The 18775-nt window shown below is 37.7% G+C and overlaps 2 protein-coding genes across 3 annotated transcripts in view; one reads left to right on the forward strand and one right to left on the reverse strand.

The window, feature by feature from the left end:
• Positions 1 to 601: 601 nt before the first annotated feature.
• LOC121378499 (U-scoloptoxin(05)-Sm1a-like) lies at positions 602 to 9036 on the reverse strand. The gene is made up of 3 exons (XM_041506694.1): positions 8855 to 9036; positions 4970 to 5122; positions 602 to 4388 (listed from the first exon to the last, which is right to left on the reverse strand). Exons 1-3 carry the CDS (start codon positions 8928 to 8930, stop codon positions 4177 to 4179), a joined length of 441 nt encoding a protein of 146 aa, XP_041362628.1. The 5' UTR covers positions 8931 to 9036; the 3' UTR covers positions 602 to 4176.
• Positions 9037 to 10661: 1625 nt separating this feature from the next.
• Positions 10662 to 18775, forward strand: part of LOC121379053 (transmembrane channel-like protein 7) — an 87335-nt gene continuing 79221 nt past the window's right edge. For both annotated transcript variants that reach the window (XM_041507504.1, XM_041507503.1), the window contains exons 1-3: positions 10662 to 10746; positions 13576 to 13804; positions 17519 to 17584. Coding sequence is in view for 1 of the 2 variants with exons in the window: in XM_041507503.1 (XP_041363437.1) it covers positions 17525 to 17584 (60 nt within the window). In the remaining variant the exon portion in view is untranslated. The remainder of the gene's footprint in view (positions 10747 to 13575; positions 13805 to 17518; positions 17585 to 18775) is intronic.

The raw sequence follows: 18775 nt of genomic DNA on the forward strand, positions 1-18775 counted from the left end.
GGTGAACACTCAACCGTCTAAGCTGAATTTTGCCCCCAAATAAACAATAACAGTAGGACATATGGAAATTTAAGTTTTAATGTCTGGCTAGGTTAATCAGTATCCTACTTGAGAATGTTTGTTGGTTTGTTTTGTTTAACAACACCACTAGAGCATATTGATTTATTAATCTCATTGGCTATTGGATGTTAAACATCTGGTCATTTTGACACAGCCATAGAGGAAACCTGCTACATTTTTCATTAGTAGTAAGGGATCCTTTATATGCACCATCCCAGACAGGATAGCACATACCATGGTCTTTGATATACCAATTGTGGCCGACTGAATAAGAATACAACACTAACTGGCACCATATGAAGGCAGGAACTGGGAGAGGCAAGTGGGAAGCTACTCTCCTCCCCAGCAGGAAAAACAGGCATTTCACAAGTCGCTTGCGAATAGATGAAGAAAATGGCATTTGAAAATCCAGTCTATCGGCCCCATTATCATTAAAATTACCACCAGGTCACATTTCCCCTGTGGTTAGTTATTCTTGTTACCAAAAATATTTATACCACAGGAATGAAATAGCAAAACATAAAATTTAACAAATTACAAATTTAGTATAAAATTTTATTACATAAAATAGAGATACAATAAAAATTTATCCAATGATTTAAAACATTTTTAATAAATTTTTATTCTATTTAGAATAGTATGGTAAATTGTATTACAACTGTCACCGCATGGGCTACTGTTGATGATTAGCAGTATGGAATCTTTTTATACACACAGAACACCACATACCATGACTGTTTATATACCAAGCATAGAGCCCAAGTTGGATTGAAATGAAATTATTAGTGAACTTTCAAATACACCAAAAATGTAGCAAGGTCAAAATGTCTGTTGACAAATCACAAAAATACCAGTTCTGTGAATTTGACCATTGTAGGCATTAAATACTTTACGAGTTACAGAATATGATTTTTTTTTTAAATATTAAAAAACCCCTATTTTATCAGTTTTATGTAAATGTTTTTCTTCTTAATTATGTCTTTTCTTAAGATTATAAAAGTACAAAATATGTACATATTTCCTTTACAGTGAAAATTGATGCAAAGATAAGCCATTATGTCATTCTGTGTTTAATAACAAAAAATTAGTACTATATCAAATTATCTATAGTATATACAGTCATAATTATCATTGTATGTAGACATAACATTTGCATATTAGTTTGATTACTGTGTCAGCATTTTATTATATAACAGTTTTTGTTACAACCATCAATGATACAACTAGCCATACAATGCTATTCAAGATTAATGCTACAAAATCAGAATTTTTTTTGGTCAGATAGAAAAAGGCCACAAATCCACTAATATAATTATATAATGTATACATGATAATGGCATTTGGGTTAAATACATACATTTTTGTGATAAAAATTTGACCTTGTACTTTTAGGCTTCTACTGCTAGTAAACACTTCAAGTTATGAAGTCACTGTGTAGAAAAAGTTGCTACTAGTTGACTTTCTTCAGCATGTTGAGTGGATGCATGCAGAATCAGGCATATCAAAGAGGTAGAGTAAATGTACTATATCTATTAGTTAGACTGCAAAATCAAATTGATGAAAAGTGGACCTTAGGTAGACTTCAGTAATAGAAAGTTAGACAATTGCAAATACACTGTACAAACTGAGTTGTTATAAATGTTCAATGTTGGATGAGCCAATGCAATTATCTTTTTATAGACAGAATAATTAGTTGATGATTTTGAATATCAGCTTTATCTGAACAGGATAAAGCCGATATCCGATATCATTAACTAGTTATTATCTTTATCATGCAATCCATAAAAAGTAAGGGGAAAAGCTATTATTTATGTTATAATATTTCAGCCACATTGCATGATTTTGTAATGTAGCTATGAATGTGATGTTAAAAGTCATATCCTGCTACTACACATGTATGACTTTGCTTTATCCGTTATTATAATATGTCAATAGAACCAGTGGTTGCAGGATAAATATTCCTTTTACTACCAGTGCTCTAAACTTAGGGGATAACCCTACTGAGTTTTCCTAGTTGTCACAAATTTAGTTTTATTGGTGACACACTGCCTCTTATACAGTCAATGTATTTTTCATGCTGGGGTATCATTAAACATTCATTAATTCTTCAAACATGAGCCAAAATGATAGAATAATGTTAATGATAAACCCACCCTAGCCTAATATTCATAACACAAATTATACCAGACATATTCAAGACATTAGTTAATATGTAGCCACTATTTTCTGTTTTGGTTAATAAATCCACTAGCCGTCAGGCATGGTGAAACCTGACTGAAAAAAACACTAGCCATGAGCATTGGGCTACCGTATTCTAGAAGCCCTGCTATTGTAATAAGCTAGCAATTCTACTCAAATTCTGAAAGCATATAAAACTAAAATATTACAATGTACAGCCATGAATATGACAGAGACATATATATTTAAAATAATTATAAATGTATAAACAATTATGTAAAAATATACATAGTGTGTGGATATTTACAAATATATACAGCCGATAATCAACACTAGAATCACATGTTAAAGTATTGCTATGTTTTAACTGAAATAATCATGTATTCATTGGATGCAATGATGATGTAATTATTAAAATCCATGATAATGAAAATATACATACATATGAATACTCCAAAAGAGAAATATTTCTAAGTTTCATTGTTGTTCTTACAGTTGTTTCACTACTTCCATGATCAGCAGTATACATGATGTACTTCACTACTTGTAAGTGTTGAGTTTTTGTTTTGACATTTAATGGAAGGGTCCACGGGAATAACCTGTGATGTCACATTTTAAAATATTTTTTTAATTTTTACATTTACAACTATGCAATTGTGGAATATTTAGGCCTAAGAAAGCATAATCTACCAACTACTTTTAATGATCTACTATACTTTTAGGCCAGTGACGTAGCGTGGGTTGCCAGTGCCCGGGGTAAGGTAAGTATTGTGACGCCTAGCCCACACGCTACGGCACTGCTTATAAGTGTTTAATTTAGTGTGTCATTGTGACCTTGACATACATGACTGTTATAATACTATCTGTTTAGACATCATAGGTTATTCCTGTGGACCCTTCAGTTATAATCACAATGGAGATTTGTAATAATGTATAACAAGACAACAACTGGATGTTATTTAACTATAGAGAGATTTGACTAATACAAATCTAAAAGTGTTAAAAATTCTAACCTGTTAAACAAACTTTGTTTTCTCTTTTCATGACTACTTAACCTGACTTTTAACACCCATGTCCCACCACGCCCAAACCTCACAAAAGCCAATCAAATGGCTAGAATTTTTCATTCAGTTGTGGGCATCCTGTACTTCTCTTCCCCCCCCCCCCCCCCACCCACACACACACCAAAGATATTTCAAATGAACTGAAGAGGCACAGTTATGAATATAAATGTTGGGTTAAATATCACCTGCTCTTTTAAATCCAGGTTTAGGTATACATGCATAACCTAGTTTTGTACATCAATAACAATCAGATTTATATATCATGAAATGTCTTTTATGGAATACATAAACATTTCAGAATTGTTTGAACTGTTGTTTATACATGTATATTTGATACTGAAAAACCCTAATGATTGCTTCTCTTAGAAGTATAAGATACTGAACATAGGTTATCATTATTCCTGATCTTAGCTCTACTAACTATAATATTATATTTAAAACAAATAAAATGTATGCAGTCACCTAGAACAGGAAGACAAACCTTTCTCAATCAACATTAAACTACTCCTCTTATCACATTTCTTAACAAAACACAAGAATTGACTGGATTTATTTTCTTATAAAGCCATTTTTGTATTTTAATGATGAAATGGAATCATGTATTCATGAGAATTTAATAACAATGGCCACAACTTCATATGTAAATATCAGAACATTTGACTGAGAAGTACAAAGCATTTTAAACAATGGAGCAGAAAATTCTGTGCACACATGCCTGTGTATTTAAAAGATATAATCCTGATTATAACCATATTGCAAATGTGGATATCAGAATATTTGACTGGAATTCTTCGTATAAGGCCATTTCTGCATTTTACTAACAAAATAAAATCATGTATATTTATGAGATTAATCCATCCCCGTCAAATCAAGCCTATAGTAATGTCCTGACAACTGCTGTAACAACTACAAATGTGGACATCACAGCTGAAGCCGACACTGACAAGAGAGAAGCACCGTTGCAGCCATCTCCGGAACATGTGTAGACACAGGCTCGGTACATGCGGTCGTGGTCCGGAAACCAGATGTCCTGACACTGGTCGCCAAGGTCCTTCGAACTGCAGAATCTATGAGCACCGACGATACCTGGATAACATTTAATAAATAAACCAATCAAAATCAAATATATATATATATATGCTTGAAATGTAAAGAAAACGGATCATAAAATAATTTAATATTTTGTTACTTTATAACCGGCATTGAGATGAACATTCATAGATGCAAGTATATACCAATTTTCTAGCACTAATAGTTCATGAGAAATGTAGCTATATACAAAAATTTAATGTACAGCTAAATACAAAAGTAGATAAAGATAATTTAGTTCATGTAAACATTCCACAATTGGAACACAATGACAAAAAGTTTATGTTGATGCAATACCTATATAACCTTAAAGCCTTTTCACTTTGTCAAGATAAGATAAAACCTGGTCAAGTTACTTTAAAAAATATATACAGTGAAACTCACCTAAACCGGACACCCTCGGGACCAAGTAAAATGTCTGGTTTATGGGGTATCTGGTTTAGAGATGTCCTCTTTTGTAATTATATTTGAATAATGACTGTGAAAAACATCCAGTTTTGAGATAATTCCAGTTAACAGAGGGTCCAGTTTTCAGAGGTTTCACTGTATATAATTATTAATAATCTTAACACTGTTACCTCCCCAGAGTCCGGTTATTTTGATGCAGTACTGTGCATCCCACATGAAGCATTCTTTGTATTTTTCTTTTGCCATAACACTGTTAGGGTTAAAGTTTTCCTGGCAATTGGGATCCAGTGTGGAGTTGCAGATAAAACATGATAGTGAAGAACCTGGAAACAAATATTTTAAAATATTTAACATAATAATGATTATCAATGTTAAACTATGTGTAACATACTCTCAGTTCTTCCATTACACACTAGCTAGTCTGTAATCAAAGTTAAAGTTTGTTTTGTTTAACGACACCGCTAGAGCACATTGATTTAGTCTGTACTCAACTGAGACAAACTCTTTTTAAGATTTTCTTTAAGTTTTTATGTAGTTTTACCCGATTTTATTGTTTGAATTCTTTATTATTATTATTTTATTTTATTTTTTATTTTTATTTTTGGGGGGGGGGGGGGGGCTCCACTGCTAGCAATGGTCCTGTATACAGTGTCTTTAACTATGTATCTGGACATGGTGGATCTTTTTTTTTCAAAAGTTGTTTAGTAAAAAAAAAAAATTAATTTAATTTGGATAAGAACTATTCTATGCATAAAAAGGGAACCAGTGAAATGGCATGTGACCCAAATCTATAATGAATAATGCAAAAACTCACATTACAAAGTACTGTTAAGATTTCAAATCGCACTAGTTTGTTTTTAATACTTTAAAACCTGTTTCAAAGTAAATAAAAACATTTCTTGGCAAATTACTATCAAATTGCATACAATAAATCTCCTCTGTCAGATCGTACCAGCATTCAGTGTGATAGACTGTATTAGCATTAATGCTTGACCGTTAATAAGTCTTTCATCTCCCTTTTGAATACAGGGATGAACATAGTGCACGGGGCACATTAAGGCAATACGTTTAACATGCATGGCGAGTTACTTCCCTCTATGTAGCAAATTTAAAATGGCTGGGATATTTTTTAAGGTTGTCGTTGAAGATTTATTTTGTTAATGATGCAAGTACTTCAATCGGGATTTTGTGAGTACAGTAGATTATACATTTTTGGTTTGTGTGTCCATTTGTTGAACTATTTCAGTTGAGAAATGGTTGAAACATGGTGCCAGAAGTTTTGAATACCAGCTATATTAAGGGTAGACAAGACTTCCGAAGGTTCCAGCATTCAGTTCATTCAGGCTTAGGAATAGGGTTAGTGATAGTATTAGCATGCATGCTGGAACGTTTAGAAGTCTTTCCTAAGGGTATTTAAGGGGATCCGGACATAGTATAAACCACACTTACTATGTCCCTCTGGACTAGAATGAACACAATTGCTAAACAATCAAGGTTAAAAAGTTTATTTTGTTTAATGACACCACTAGACTTCATGGATTTATTATCATTGGCTAGTATTGGATGTCAAACATTTGGTAATTCTGACACATAGTCATAATTTTTCCAAAAGTAGCAATGGATCTTTTAGGTATCAGGTCGTTTCGTAACCATACCGTTCCGTACCCAAAGGTATACCAGTTCATAACCAGAGGAACATCGGCATACCAGTTCGTACCCACATTTGTACATGTTATTTAATGAAAAACAAAACAACAAAAATCCAAGCATTTTAATAATTAGCGATTAGAAATTGTCACGAAGAATCATGTCAAGCGAAGTCAGCTTATTTGTTGATATATTTCAAACACATAACATTTTTCTTTTTACATGACAAAATAAGCAGTGTTCTCGCTGCTTCATTTAAGCGGGGCGGCCCGCCCTGCTATTGCATTTTGCCGCCCTCCTTTCACGTTCCCCGCCCTCCTTTATTTTTCTGCGCCCCTCATTATTTTCCAGCACCCCTACTATATTTTCCAGCACCTATCTCCGCTATTTCCAAATGCACACTCTTTTTCCACGCATAAAAAAACAACAATGATCAGACTGCACACTGAACATCAAAGGAAACAAGCCGCGTTGTGTACGAAAAAGCTGACTAAACATTTACGAGTTACCGTAACATAATTTAATAGTATTTTTAACAGCCTCTATTTTGTCCCATACCTGTATCCATTTGTATGTTTAATACAAACAATAAAAGTTATATTTTATTTGAGCAATGAAAACATTTTTATTTTTTATGGATTCGGCAATCTCCGACTAAAAAACCCTACTTATTTGGTGCCAAATTTGTCACGTGATCAGAACGGTCACTCTATCTTTTGTTTCCACTAACTGTCGTCTGATATTTTGTCCTCAGTTACAGTTATAATTATCAGTTGACGATAATATTTTATCACAGCGATCGATTCATTCGATGAAGATGGGAATAACAAAAAATGTTTTCGACATTAGGGTATCACACAAATGTCTTTTTTGTTTTTCGTGTATCTTGAAATCTTTATTAAAATAATAATATTAAAACTTTGATCGGTCCAGCAGAACCGGAACTGCCAATGAATATCGGACCGATAACATCTTCGGTTCAATTAAAAGACGAGTTTCCTTGTAATTCGTATAAACTTTATGTAATAAAAATAAGGAGTATGTCTTTCCACAAAGTCTATCAACACACAACAACATAGTATACCACCAAGCCCCACCCCCCCCCCCCCCATTTTTTTATATTTTTTTTTAGCTTTACATTGTTTTTTGAAGGGTGTGGTGCTGCACGGCCGCCCTCCTTTAATTTTCACCCAGCGAGAACATTGAATAAGATCGTCTGCTCAAAATAGCACAGCAAATGGTAGTGCAGGGTGCACATTACTTTCTACGTCTGTTCGGACTAAGCAAAAAGCAGATTGGACGTGTTGCGACAGATACTAAATATGTGTTAAAGCAAATGGATAAATTAAAACAAAAAGTTGTATTCTTCTATCAAAAATGTATTATATCAGACAATGTAGGCATTATTAGACCTAAAAAAAAGTCCACATTCCAAAAACATGGGATATCAGATCTTATTATATTTTTGTTATATGTGCGTGCGTGTGCACACGTAAGTACGTGTGCGTGTATGAATGTTTTTGTTTTGAACATATATACGTACGAAGAGAGGATCGGTTTTGCGAAATATTCCGATCGATATCTCGGAACGGTTGTGCATAACAATAACACCATCGCCGCACTGTGGAATCGACACCAAATTACAAGACAAAAGAATTGCTCTTTGGCTACGAAAAGGTATGCTTTTTGGTTACAAAAAGGTATGCTTTTTGGTTACGAAACGGCATGCTTCAGTGATGCACAGCACATAATTGCTCATTTAATGCTTATAAAAGATACTGAGTGATTATTACAACAAATGTTTTGCTAAATGTTACAATATGTTTGTAATATAACATTATAATTGTGTATTTAAAAAAAATATTAATGTTAGGTGTAATGTATGACATTATTTAATTGGTTACGAACTGGTATGTTAGTGGTTACGAAACGGTATGGTACGAACGGGTTTGGGTACGAAACGTCTAGAAACCATCTTTTATATGCACTTTCCCACAGACAGGAAAGCACATACCATGACCTTTGACCAGAAGTGGTGCACAGGTTGTAATGAGAATAAAACTACTCTGGAACCGACAGTCATACTGGGCCCACACACAAACACACTGGTCGCACACACACTGATCACACACATACTGTGACAGTGTAATGGGACCATATATGGCATATACATTCATAACACCTTTGGCATTGTCAGGTATAAAGAATATTATAAATACTTATAATAAATAGTTATGGTTAGTGACAGTGCCAAAGGAAAGTCCTTCCATTGTTAAATTAATATATTTAATATTTGCATTGATAATATTGAGAAAATTCAAACTACGAATGTCATTCCAGTCATCTGTGATTTGACTCAACTGCATTTCCACACTTGTCCACCTACATTATTACCAGATATTATTTACCTGTGGAGATCAAAGAACAAAACCAGATGGCAATCAGCCACACCCTCCAACCAAGGAGGCTGCGTAAGAGGTCCATAATTCACAGGTAGAGTACCAGATGTTAATTGTCGTCACTCAGTTTTTAAAATCTTATCAAAACAACTGTTTTAATGGTGGAAGACGCACACCTGATAACGACGCCACCTGGCATACCTGTGCGGTGACAATTTAATTACAAGAACGACAACTCGTCTTCAAACATGGCGAACAAGGTGACATCGTCTGTTTTAACCGGCCTCGGTGGCGTAGTGGTTAGGCCATCGGTTTACAGGCTGGTAGGTACTGGGTTCGGATCCCAGTCGAGGCATGGGATTTTTAATCCAGATACCGACTCCAAACCCTGAGTGAGTGCTCCGCAAGGCTCAATGGGTAGGTGTAAACCACTCGCACCGACCAGTGATCCATAACTGGTTCAACAAAGGCCATGGTTTGTGCTATCCTGCCTGTGGGAAGCGCAAAAAAAAGATCCCTTGCTGCTAATCGGAAAGAGTAGCCCATGTAGTGGCGACAGCGGGTTTCCTCTCAAAATATGTGTGGTCCTTAACCATATGTCTGACGCCATATAACCATAAATAAAATGTGTTCAGTAAATAAAACATTAAATAAATAAAACATTTCTTTCTTTCTTTCGTCTGTTTTAAAGGGCGAGACGCAACTCTGTGGTAAAGCTCTTGCTCGATACACGATCGATCCCCGTCGGTGGGCCCATTGGGCTATTTTTCGTTCCAACAAGTGCTTCGTAACTGGTATATCAAAGACCGTAGTATGTACTATCCTGTCTGTGTGGTGGTGCATATAAAAGATCCCTTGCTACTAATGAAAAAATATAGCGGGTTTCCTCTTTAAGGCTGCCAAAATAACCTAATGGTTGACATCCGATAGCCGATGATTAATCAATCAATGTGCTTTAGTGGTGTCGTTAAACAAATCAAACATTACTGTTAATCACAGCTAGCAGGTGGATTTTCTTAATGTTTTAATATGTCCATTTAAAAAAAAATGTTTTAAAATAATTTGTCTGTTACTAACTCATGATATACTGTTATTTAAATTTAAGTGTGTGTGTGTGTGTGTGTGTCTGTGTGTATACCCTGAATATCTCTATTGTATGTATGTCGGGTTTTGACTTAAACATACATATATTCAATGACGCACTGGCACAGGGAATATTAAAATCCTTTATTGCCTTCACAAATTTCCTCATGCCGTTACCGAGACCCGAACCTGTGGCCCGCAATTGTTGGGCCGGAACGCTACCAATCAGACCAACTACGTTCCACAAAAAATAGAACGATCGTTAGTCGACCATATTCGTACCGGTCCAACAACCACGCGGTTCTAAGGCCCCATGGCTTGGCAAAGTTTGACTTACATGCAAATGTGGACAGACCTGGCACTGGCTATATATGTATTTTTATATTTTGAATATCTCTATTGTATGTAGGTCTGGTTTTGAATTAAACATACATATATTCAATGACGCACTGGCACAGGGGATATTAAAATTCTTTATTGCCTTCACAAATTTCCTCGGGTAGGTATGTATGTATGTAGGTAGGTAGGTTGGTAGGTAGGTAGATAAGATATATAGATAGATAGATCGATAGATATGTAGGTAGGTAGGTAGGTAGGTAGGTAGGTAGATAAGATATATAGATCGATAGATAGATAGATATAAATACGTATGTGTAAATAGATAGATACGTGTGTGTGTGTGTGTGTGTGTGTGTGTGTGTGTGTTCCCGAGTACTCTGCCTTTCGAGAGCCAGACGGACATTTGGACAGTTCTAATTATAGCTGTCCAAATGTCCGTATAGCTCTCAAAAGGCAGAGTGCACGGGCTATAGGTGTGGGTGAGTGTTTTGTTTTTGTTTTATTTGTTTTATTTTAGTTGTTTGTGTTTGTATGCTTGCTTGTTTGATCTTGTTGGTTGGGGTATTGTTGTTGTGTGTTTGTTTGTTTATTTTGTTTGGTGGTGGTGATGGTTAGGCTATATGATGTATTTATTGTTGTTGTTTTTTCAGAGTAAATATACCACCATTTTATTATTACGTATACTGTTTTCGTTACTGCTACTGTGTAATCAATAACGTTATGCACTACACTGTACCAGTTCTGTGACATTTCGGAATGCTATTTGTTCGACAATTAACTAATATATCAGAAACAATAATCTATTTGTTCGTTGTGCATTTTTCGCATGACGAACTGGACTCGAATTCCATCAGGTACGCCGTGACATTTATTCGACGCGTAACACGTGTGGATTGCTAAAACAATACATGCACCACATTCGTTAGCAGGTAGACCGTTAGTAGGTCATGTTGATTATAGCCAGGACAGCCAACGGTAGAGGTGTTTGGATTTAAGGCAACGTACACATCTTATTTTAAAACAAGACTTTATAGTACATTAATTGTATTAGCCTGTTAGTAGTTCACGTTGGTATAGCCAGGACGGCCAACGGTAGATGTGTTTGGATTTAAGACAACCGTACCCATCTTATTTTCAAACAAGACCTTATAGAAGATCTGGAAGATCATAGGATCGATTCTCGTCTGTGAACTCATCTGTTTGTTTTTGTTTGGAGACAGAAGGTTAAATACTGCTTTGTGGTGTACTGTTTCACAGGCGTTGGAAGCGGGAAAAGAGGGGGTACTGTCATCAAATTCGTAAAATAATGCATCAACCGAAAATTAATATATAACTAGCCACCTCCCCCACCCCACCTAGTTGCTGTTATCTTCCGACGCCTATGTGTTTATAGGAAGGAAATGTTTTATTTAACGACGCACTCAACACATTTTATTTTTGTTATATGGCGTCGTGTTTATAGGATACAGGTCAGGATATGCAATATATTGTGCTTCAAGATTAAGTGTAGCCTATAATAATATGTGATAGAGGTGAGCAATGGTTTTTTCTTCTTCTTCTTCTTCTTTTATATACTTTTATACAAAAAAAAAAAGAAGTGAAAAAAGTGTGTTTTGTTTAACGACATCACTAGAGCACATTGATTAATTAATCATCGGTTATTTTGGATGTTAAACATTTGGTAATTATGACACGTAGTCATCAGAGGAAACCCGCTACCTTTTTTCCTAATACAGCAAGGGATATTTTATATGCACATTCCTACATATACAGGACAGCACATACCACGGTCTTTGTCTAGTTTGTCTGGGTGGAACGAGAAAAAACCCAGTCAGCTGAATGGATCCACCGAGGTGGTTCGATCCTGCGACGCAAGCACCTCGAACGAGCACTCAACCGACAGCTAAATCCCTCCCATGTACCAAACAAAACCAAAGTAACAAAAATCGCTTTCATTTTGGACAGGTACGTGTATTATTGATATTCGTGTATCGGCTGTATCGTGTGCTGTTTCAACCAGTGATCCACGACTGGGTTGAGGAGGTGGTTTTTTACCTTGACGTGAAAAACAACAGGGCAGTGATTAACTTATTTTCTAAATTAGATTATGGGGAGCCATATTACCATATTAATACCATATAAAATACACATGCTAAGGTGAGCGAAAAATTACTCTATGAACTAGTCTCAGAGGAGTGATGGGGGGGGGGGGTGGGCGATAGATCATCTTAAACGGCGACGCCTGTGTATGTTCTATCTCGTTAATTTTATGGTTAAATGTATGCTGCTGCTTGAAAGACGGGGGAGCCTATGTGGTGCCGCAATTTTTGTCTTATTCTCTAGACCACGTGCTCCAGTTACTATCACTCGTATACATATAGGCCTCAGATTACAGTTATCTTCCCATTTGGTTGTCCAAAATCCGGAAGTTTCACCGCGCAAGTAGTCTGCTGTTTGACTGTGATTATTTCATGGCAGACAGCTATGAAGTGGCAACTGTTTGACTGAAGTGACAGGGGATAGCATGTAGTTTGTAAACATGTGTAACTTGTTGACATTGAAGACTTGTTTGTGGTAATTCCGGCCCATGCAAAAGTAGTGCTTTTTGTGTAAAATGGGTGTACTCTGGTTTATTGTCTCCAATATGCTGGGACCACAGGGGTTGTCCTGGGTATGTGTCCCCCATGCCAAAGGTACATACAAAACTTCACGGGCCTGCTGATATTAATAAAAATGTTATAGCCACTAAGGCTATATAGAAACATATAGCGAAATTAATTGTGGTCTGAGGCCATATTAGTCATCACGGGCTAAAGTGTCGTAAACAAAACATAATTAACAAAATCCATCCGACGTTGACGTACAGGAATTTCTAGTTCGAGTGCAAGGACAGATGCAAGATCCTTTCAGGGGTGTGTTGAAGCTTTAAAAAGGGAGCACCTTCAGTGTTTTGAGGTACACTAATATGCATTACAGGTAAAATTAATCAATTATATCTAGGTTTCTCATACTTATTTTTTATTTTTTTTATATATATTCATATGTTAATTAAACACTGGGTTTTCGGAGCACTTCGAACTTTGGAGAGGGGGGTGAGTACCCAGAACACACTCCGCTTTGAATCTGCTTCTGAAATGCTCTTTGACCTTAAACCGCTGAAAACAACAAACTCCCCTGTCCGCCCCCCTCCCGCGGAATTTCTGGATACATCCTAAAGGTCATGACTGCATTTGGCATCACTCTCCTTGGAGTATAAAACGCTGTAGGCTATACAGTCACGGTGGTGCACATTTTTTCATATTTTGTAGTACTTCACCTGGATACAAGTTATCACCTAGCAGAGGTCAGACGTCAGGCTGATATGGAAAACTATTGTCGCACCACTGACGAAAACAAGACAGTATTGTGACACTGACCGGAGGCATTTAACTGAAAGCTTCCCCGAACAGCCAACGTTTTATGTTCCTCTGAAAATACACTGAGCTGAGTACTTTTTTTTACGTCGACCGTCAACGGTGCTGATTGTAAAAATAGCAGGTAGGTAATCTGTAATATATGTATATAAATAGAACATATCTAGGTCAGATCTGTCAATAATAGCTGAGTTTGACACACAAACTTGTTTCATGACATGTGCCTACATCATTAAGAGACCCAGGGTCGTCACGATTTGTGTGATAGTGGGGTGGTAATTTTAGCTCAAGCCACCTCCACCCACGGAGATTAAAAAAAAAAGAGGTGAGACTGCAAATCCAATTATTTTTATGTGGATGTATAATTAGTATTATTAGTACTGCGTATTTTTATATGAATATTTACGACACCGTGTATACTGACGAATGAATGTGTGTGTATGTGTGTATATGTGTATGTACGAGTGTGTATGTGTGTGTGTGTGTGTGTGTATGTATGCATGTGAGTGTGTGCGCGCGTGTGTGTGTAATACATATATGTTATATCTGTGTGTGTGTGTGCGCGCACGCGCGTAAATAATTAAAATATATATACGTTTGCTGTTATTGTAAAATTAATATTTACGATACCAACATGGACACTGACGCATTAATGTGTGTATGTATGTGTATAATACATGTGTATGTGTGTGTATGTTTGCGTGCGTGTGTGTGTGTGTGTGTGTGCACGCGCGCGCTTTGTGTGTGTGTGTTTTGAAGTCACATGAGGCGTGGTATGATAACGTCTGTGAAAATTACGATTTACGACCACAATTAACTACAATCTAACGGGCAACGGGCAACTATATTTACGTGCCCCTATCAACAAGGGTTCAGGCACGCCCACTACGGGATTAGCCTCTGACTTCGCCAGTGACTGACTCCGGAGGGGGGGGGGGGGGGGGTAAGTTTGAGGTGGGCGGAATTTGGAAAAAAGCCATTTAGTGAGCGCGGACCAAATAGCAGACACTTCATAAACTTGAAGTAACACCGAGTGGGAGCCGTGTTCTGATTGGCTGAATTTCGATTCCTCGGTGAAGCCTGTTTTTTACCTAAGTCTACAAAGAGTACTGCATACCGATACATGTCTGGACTCTAAAATTTTAGCCAAAAATGGTTAAGACTGCTCGGCCGAAAAGTTTTAAGGTGATTTTGAGCAATTGAACGGGCGCCAAAATAAAATGCGTTAGACTATTTATAAAAAAATAAACATAAGAATTTAGAACTGCTTCCAAAACGTTTAAAGTCTAACTAGCCCAATAAAAGAGGTTAGTACTCACGGAGGAAAGGTTGACTAGGGGGAGGAGAGCCACACCCTGGTGTCCAGATGGGGGATCAGCTGGTGTATATCCGGCTTCGCTAGCAGTCTAGTGATCACAGGATACTGTTTGTGGAACACCTTCTTCATCAGGCGATGAATCGAAATGTTGTCCATCTCAGCAAACAGTAGAGCCTGGCTGTAGCGGTTGTCCAGGTGATGAGTAATACTCACAGCCGATCTCCCATCCTTAAAGGTCACCGGGTGCATCTCGTATTCGCCGTCTGTGTTCGGGATATCCTCAAAGTTCCGGCAACGGGGCGCTGCCAAGAGGTGCTTGGTGTCCAGGACATCGACGACAGCGCACTTGGAGTAACGGCGATCCAGTTTCCCGTGCAGAGTCCAGGAGTCCATGGATTCACCGGACTCTGCACATTCTGGTGGTGGCGGAGGTTGTTTTGGTGGAGTTCTTGGGGTTGATATAGTGGTCGCCACCTCTGCCTTGCGCTTCCCAACAGCTCCTTGGCGGTCCGGGATAGCCATTGGTGACACCGGTAGAATGGGTGACACGTCAATACTATCCATAGTATGGAGAGGCGAAGTGCTGGAACGAGCCGGAGTCCTAGTAATACTAGCCTCGTCTCGGACCGCCTCCGGAGCGGGAGCTGGGCCGGTCGGAACTGGCTTCCCTTCCTTCTTTCCGGTGGAAACTCCAGGAGACGGCGAAGCAGAAGGAGCCGCTGCCGGTGGTTTAGCCACCGGGGTTGGCCCCCCCCCCCCCCCGAACCGTTCCTGGCGGGTTTCTCCTCTTCTTCCTCGTCCTCCTAGTCTTGGTTGGGACCGGGTCGCCGTACACCAAAGTCACGGTTGCCCGTGACCCGGTGTACGCGACGCGGTACTCCAACAACATTCCATAGGTTGCTATAAGTCCCCCCAGGTGGGGGGGTAACTCAAGAGAGCACGGACTCACGTCTGACTTCATCTTAAACAAAATTGGAATGCTACAATCTAACAAAGTGCTGTCTCCCTACAGCGCTTTTATAAGGCAGGGAGGAAATGTAATGATGCACTCAACACATTTTATTTACTGTAATATGGCGTCGGACATATGGTTAAGGTTCCATTAGACCAAATCAATTCCTATTGCCGATAATGTTAACGTTTACTAATAAAACTGATATAAGCAGCGTTTCAACACACCCAGGAAGTACAGCAATAGAAAGTGTGGCACCTCACATCTAATTTAGCTGCAAGAAAATGGGGGGTCACGTATCATTTAAGAGATTTAATTTATGTTTTTAATAGCAACCGTCATTTTTGCTGAAAATTGCAGTTCCATTTTTGGGGGTACCCCGCATTAGTTTCAACCTCTGGTATATACTGCATAACAACTGTATGATAAATAAAAGTGTATTTATTTATTGTCAATGGATAATAGTATTTGCACAAATAATCAATGTCACATATTACTACCAATCACACCCACAGCTGCTTTTACTCCGTAAATATTGACACGGTACTCTCTTCTTTGGTACTATGCAACCTTAAGGACCACACAGATATTGAGGGAGAACACCCGCTGTCGCCACTTCATGGGCTACTCTTTTCAAATAGCAGCAAGGGATCTTTTGTATGCACCATCCCATAGACAGGATAAGACATACCACGGCCTTTGATGTACCAGTTGTGGTGCACTGGCTGGAGCGAGAAATAGCCCAATGGGCCCACTAACGAGGGCCGGCGCTTTTATAAATGCGTAAAAACTTCCTCAAACTGTCACGTCTGTTATGAAACCAATTAATTAAATGAGCCAGTCTACATAATAATTTATAACCAACTCAAATGCTAACGATGCAGACTATCCTGTATTATACAGCCTACTGTTGGTAAGAAACCACTTTAATACTGATTTGCTATTGCTGGCTTGATTCAAAGGTTACTGGTTTTGATATATAGCATAACAAGGGCGTTTATCGCCTAAATGAACTGGGTGGGGGAGGGGGGGGGTAGTAACTGAGAGTCTTCTCCATCTACACAAAAAAGGTACTAAACAAAAATTTCCCCCGCATATTTCTGAGGGTGGGGATAACGCCCCCCCCCCCCCCCTCGCTTGGTACGGTACTACATAACTACAAGGAAACACAAAGACGGAAGGAAGAAAATGGTTTATTTAATGACGCACTCAACACATTTTATTTACGGTTATATGGCGTCGGACATTATGATGGTTAAGGACCACACAGATACTGAGGGAGGAAACCCACTGTCACCACTCCATGGGCTACTCTTTTCGATTAACAGCAGGCATATTTTATATGCACCACAGGATAACACATACCAGTCGTGCTGCCCTGGCTGGAGTGAGAAATAATCCACTGACGGGGATTGATCCCAAACCGACCGCGCATCAAGCGCTTTACCACTGGGCTACGTCTCATAAAGGCTAATAAGCAACATTAAATAAATGTGTAGTACTATATGCACGAAGGAAAACATTTGTATATTTAGCATTTATTTTACTTTATTTTAACGATTTTTCAGAGGAAGATGAAAAAGAAGAAAACTCCTCCCAGAATGAGGCCCGCCCTCGATTTAAGAAAGGAAAAGGTTAGATTTCACAGAAAGAATGAATTTTTAAATTCTTATTTTAGAGTGTAATATATTGACTACGATAATTATGAATAAGAATAGTTTATATGCGTATTTTGTTTGTTCTTGTTGCTTTTTTAAAAATTATAAATACATAATTATATATAAGTACGCAGTGATTGATTAATAAAAGATAATTGAATACCAAATTTAGTGTACTGTATTTGTGCACAGTTCTTTACGCTGTGTTTTTATTTAATACTTGATTTTTTTTTTATATTGATGTAAACCATCAATTTATTTTGCATTTACCATAGTTTGTCACCTAATAACCGATGTATTTTTGGTGCTGAGGTGTTGTTAAACATCTATTCTATTTTATTTCATTTCAACTTATTTTCTTGTTTATATCCTATTACGGTTTAAGCACGATGTCCTGGACACACACATACCTCAGCTATCTGGGCTGTCTGTCCAGGACAGTGGGTTAGTTGTTAGTTGTTAGTGGTTAGTGAGAAAGAAGAGGGTGTAGTAGTCTTACACCTACCCATTAAGTCGTTAAAACTCGCTCTGGGTGAGAGCCGGTACCGGGCTACGAACCTTGTACCTACCTATGTCGTATGGCCTAACCACGACATCACCGAAGCCGGTTGTGTTCTATTATATTCGTTGGTCAGAGACTAGGTAGAGCCTAGTTTGACAGGAAGGTGCAAACCAGCAAAATGACAGATCTGTAAGTTCTATACACAGATTGTTCCCCTCTCCACTAGAGATTGTGTCTCCAGATATCGTTCCTACGGGCCTGCAGCCCCCCCCCCCCCCCCCCCTGTTGACTGTGCCGATCTTGGAAACAAGCTAAGCTTTAGTCACTGATTCTAGTTTCTGAGGCACGTCCTTTTTTTATTTCGGGGGGGGGGGGGGTCTTCATTTATTATTATTTTTATTTTTTTTTTTATTATTATTATTATTATTTTATTTTTTTTGAGGAGGGGCGGGGGCATAAAATGCTTTTGGAACCCCCGCTCTAGTCTCATCTCCGTTAGATATAATTTATTTTACAATTCGTTGTAAACTCGCTCTCTCAATGTGCTCAGATACGTTACTGACAATTTTCAGATTTTCGTGTATGGAACCCAAAGCACCACTTAATGACATGATAGTCACACATTTCATTTTGTACTGAAAATCTCCTGTTACATATACTGACAA

The sequence above is a fragment of the Gigantopelta aegis genome, chromosome 8 (genome assembly GCF_016097555.1).
Source record: "Gigantopelta aegis isolate Gae_Host chromosome 8, Gae_host_genome, whole genome shotgun sequence".
NCBI classification, from domain to species: Eukaryota; Metazoa; Mollusca; class Gastropoda; order Neomphalida; family Peltospiridae; genus Gigantopelta; species Gigantopelta aegis.

Excerpts from the sequence above, each read along its gene's own strand:
- LOC121378499 (XM_041506694.1), bottom strand. The coding sequence starts at position 8,930 with ATGGACCTCTTACGCAGCCTCCTTGGTTGGAGGGTGTGGCTGATTGCC. Across the intron at positions 5,123-8,854 it reads TTGTTCTTTGATCTCCACAG|GTTCTTCACTATCATGTTTT; the intron begins GTAAATAATATC and ends ATTTGTTTCCAG. Across the intron at positions 4,389-4,969 it reads AATAACCGGACTCTGGGGAG|GTATCGTCGGTGCTCATAGA; the intron begins GTAACAGTGTTA and ends AATGTTATCCAG.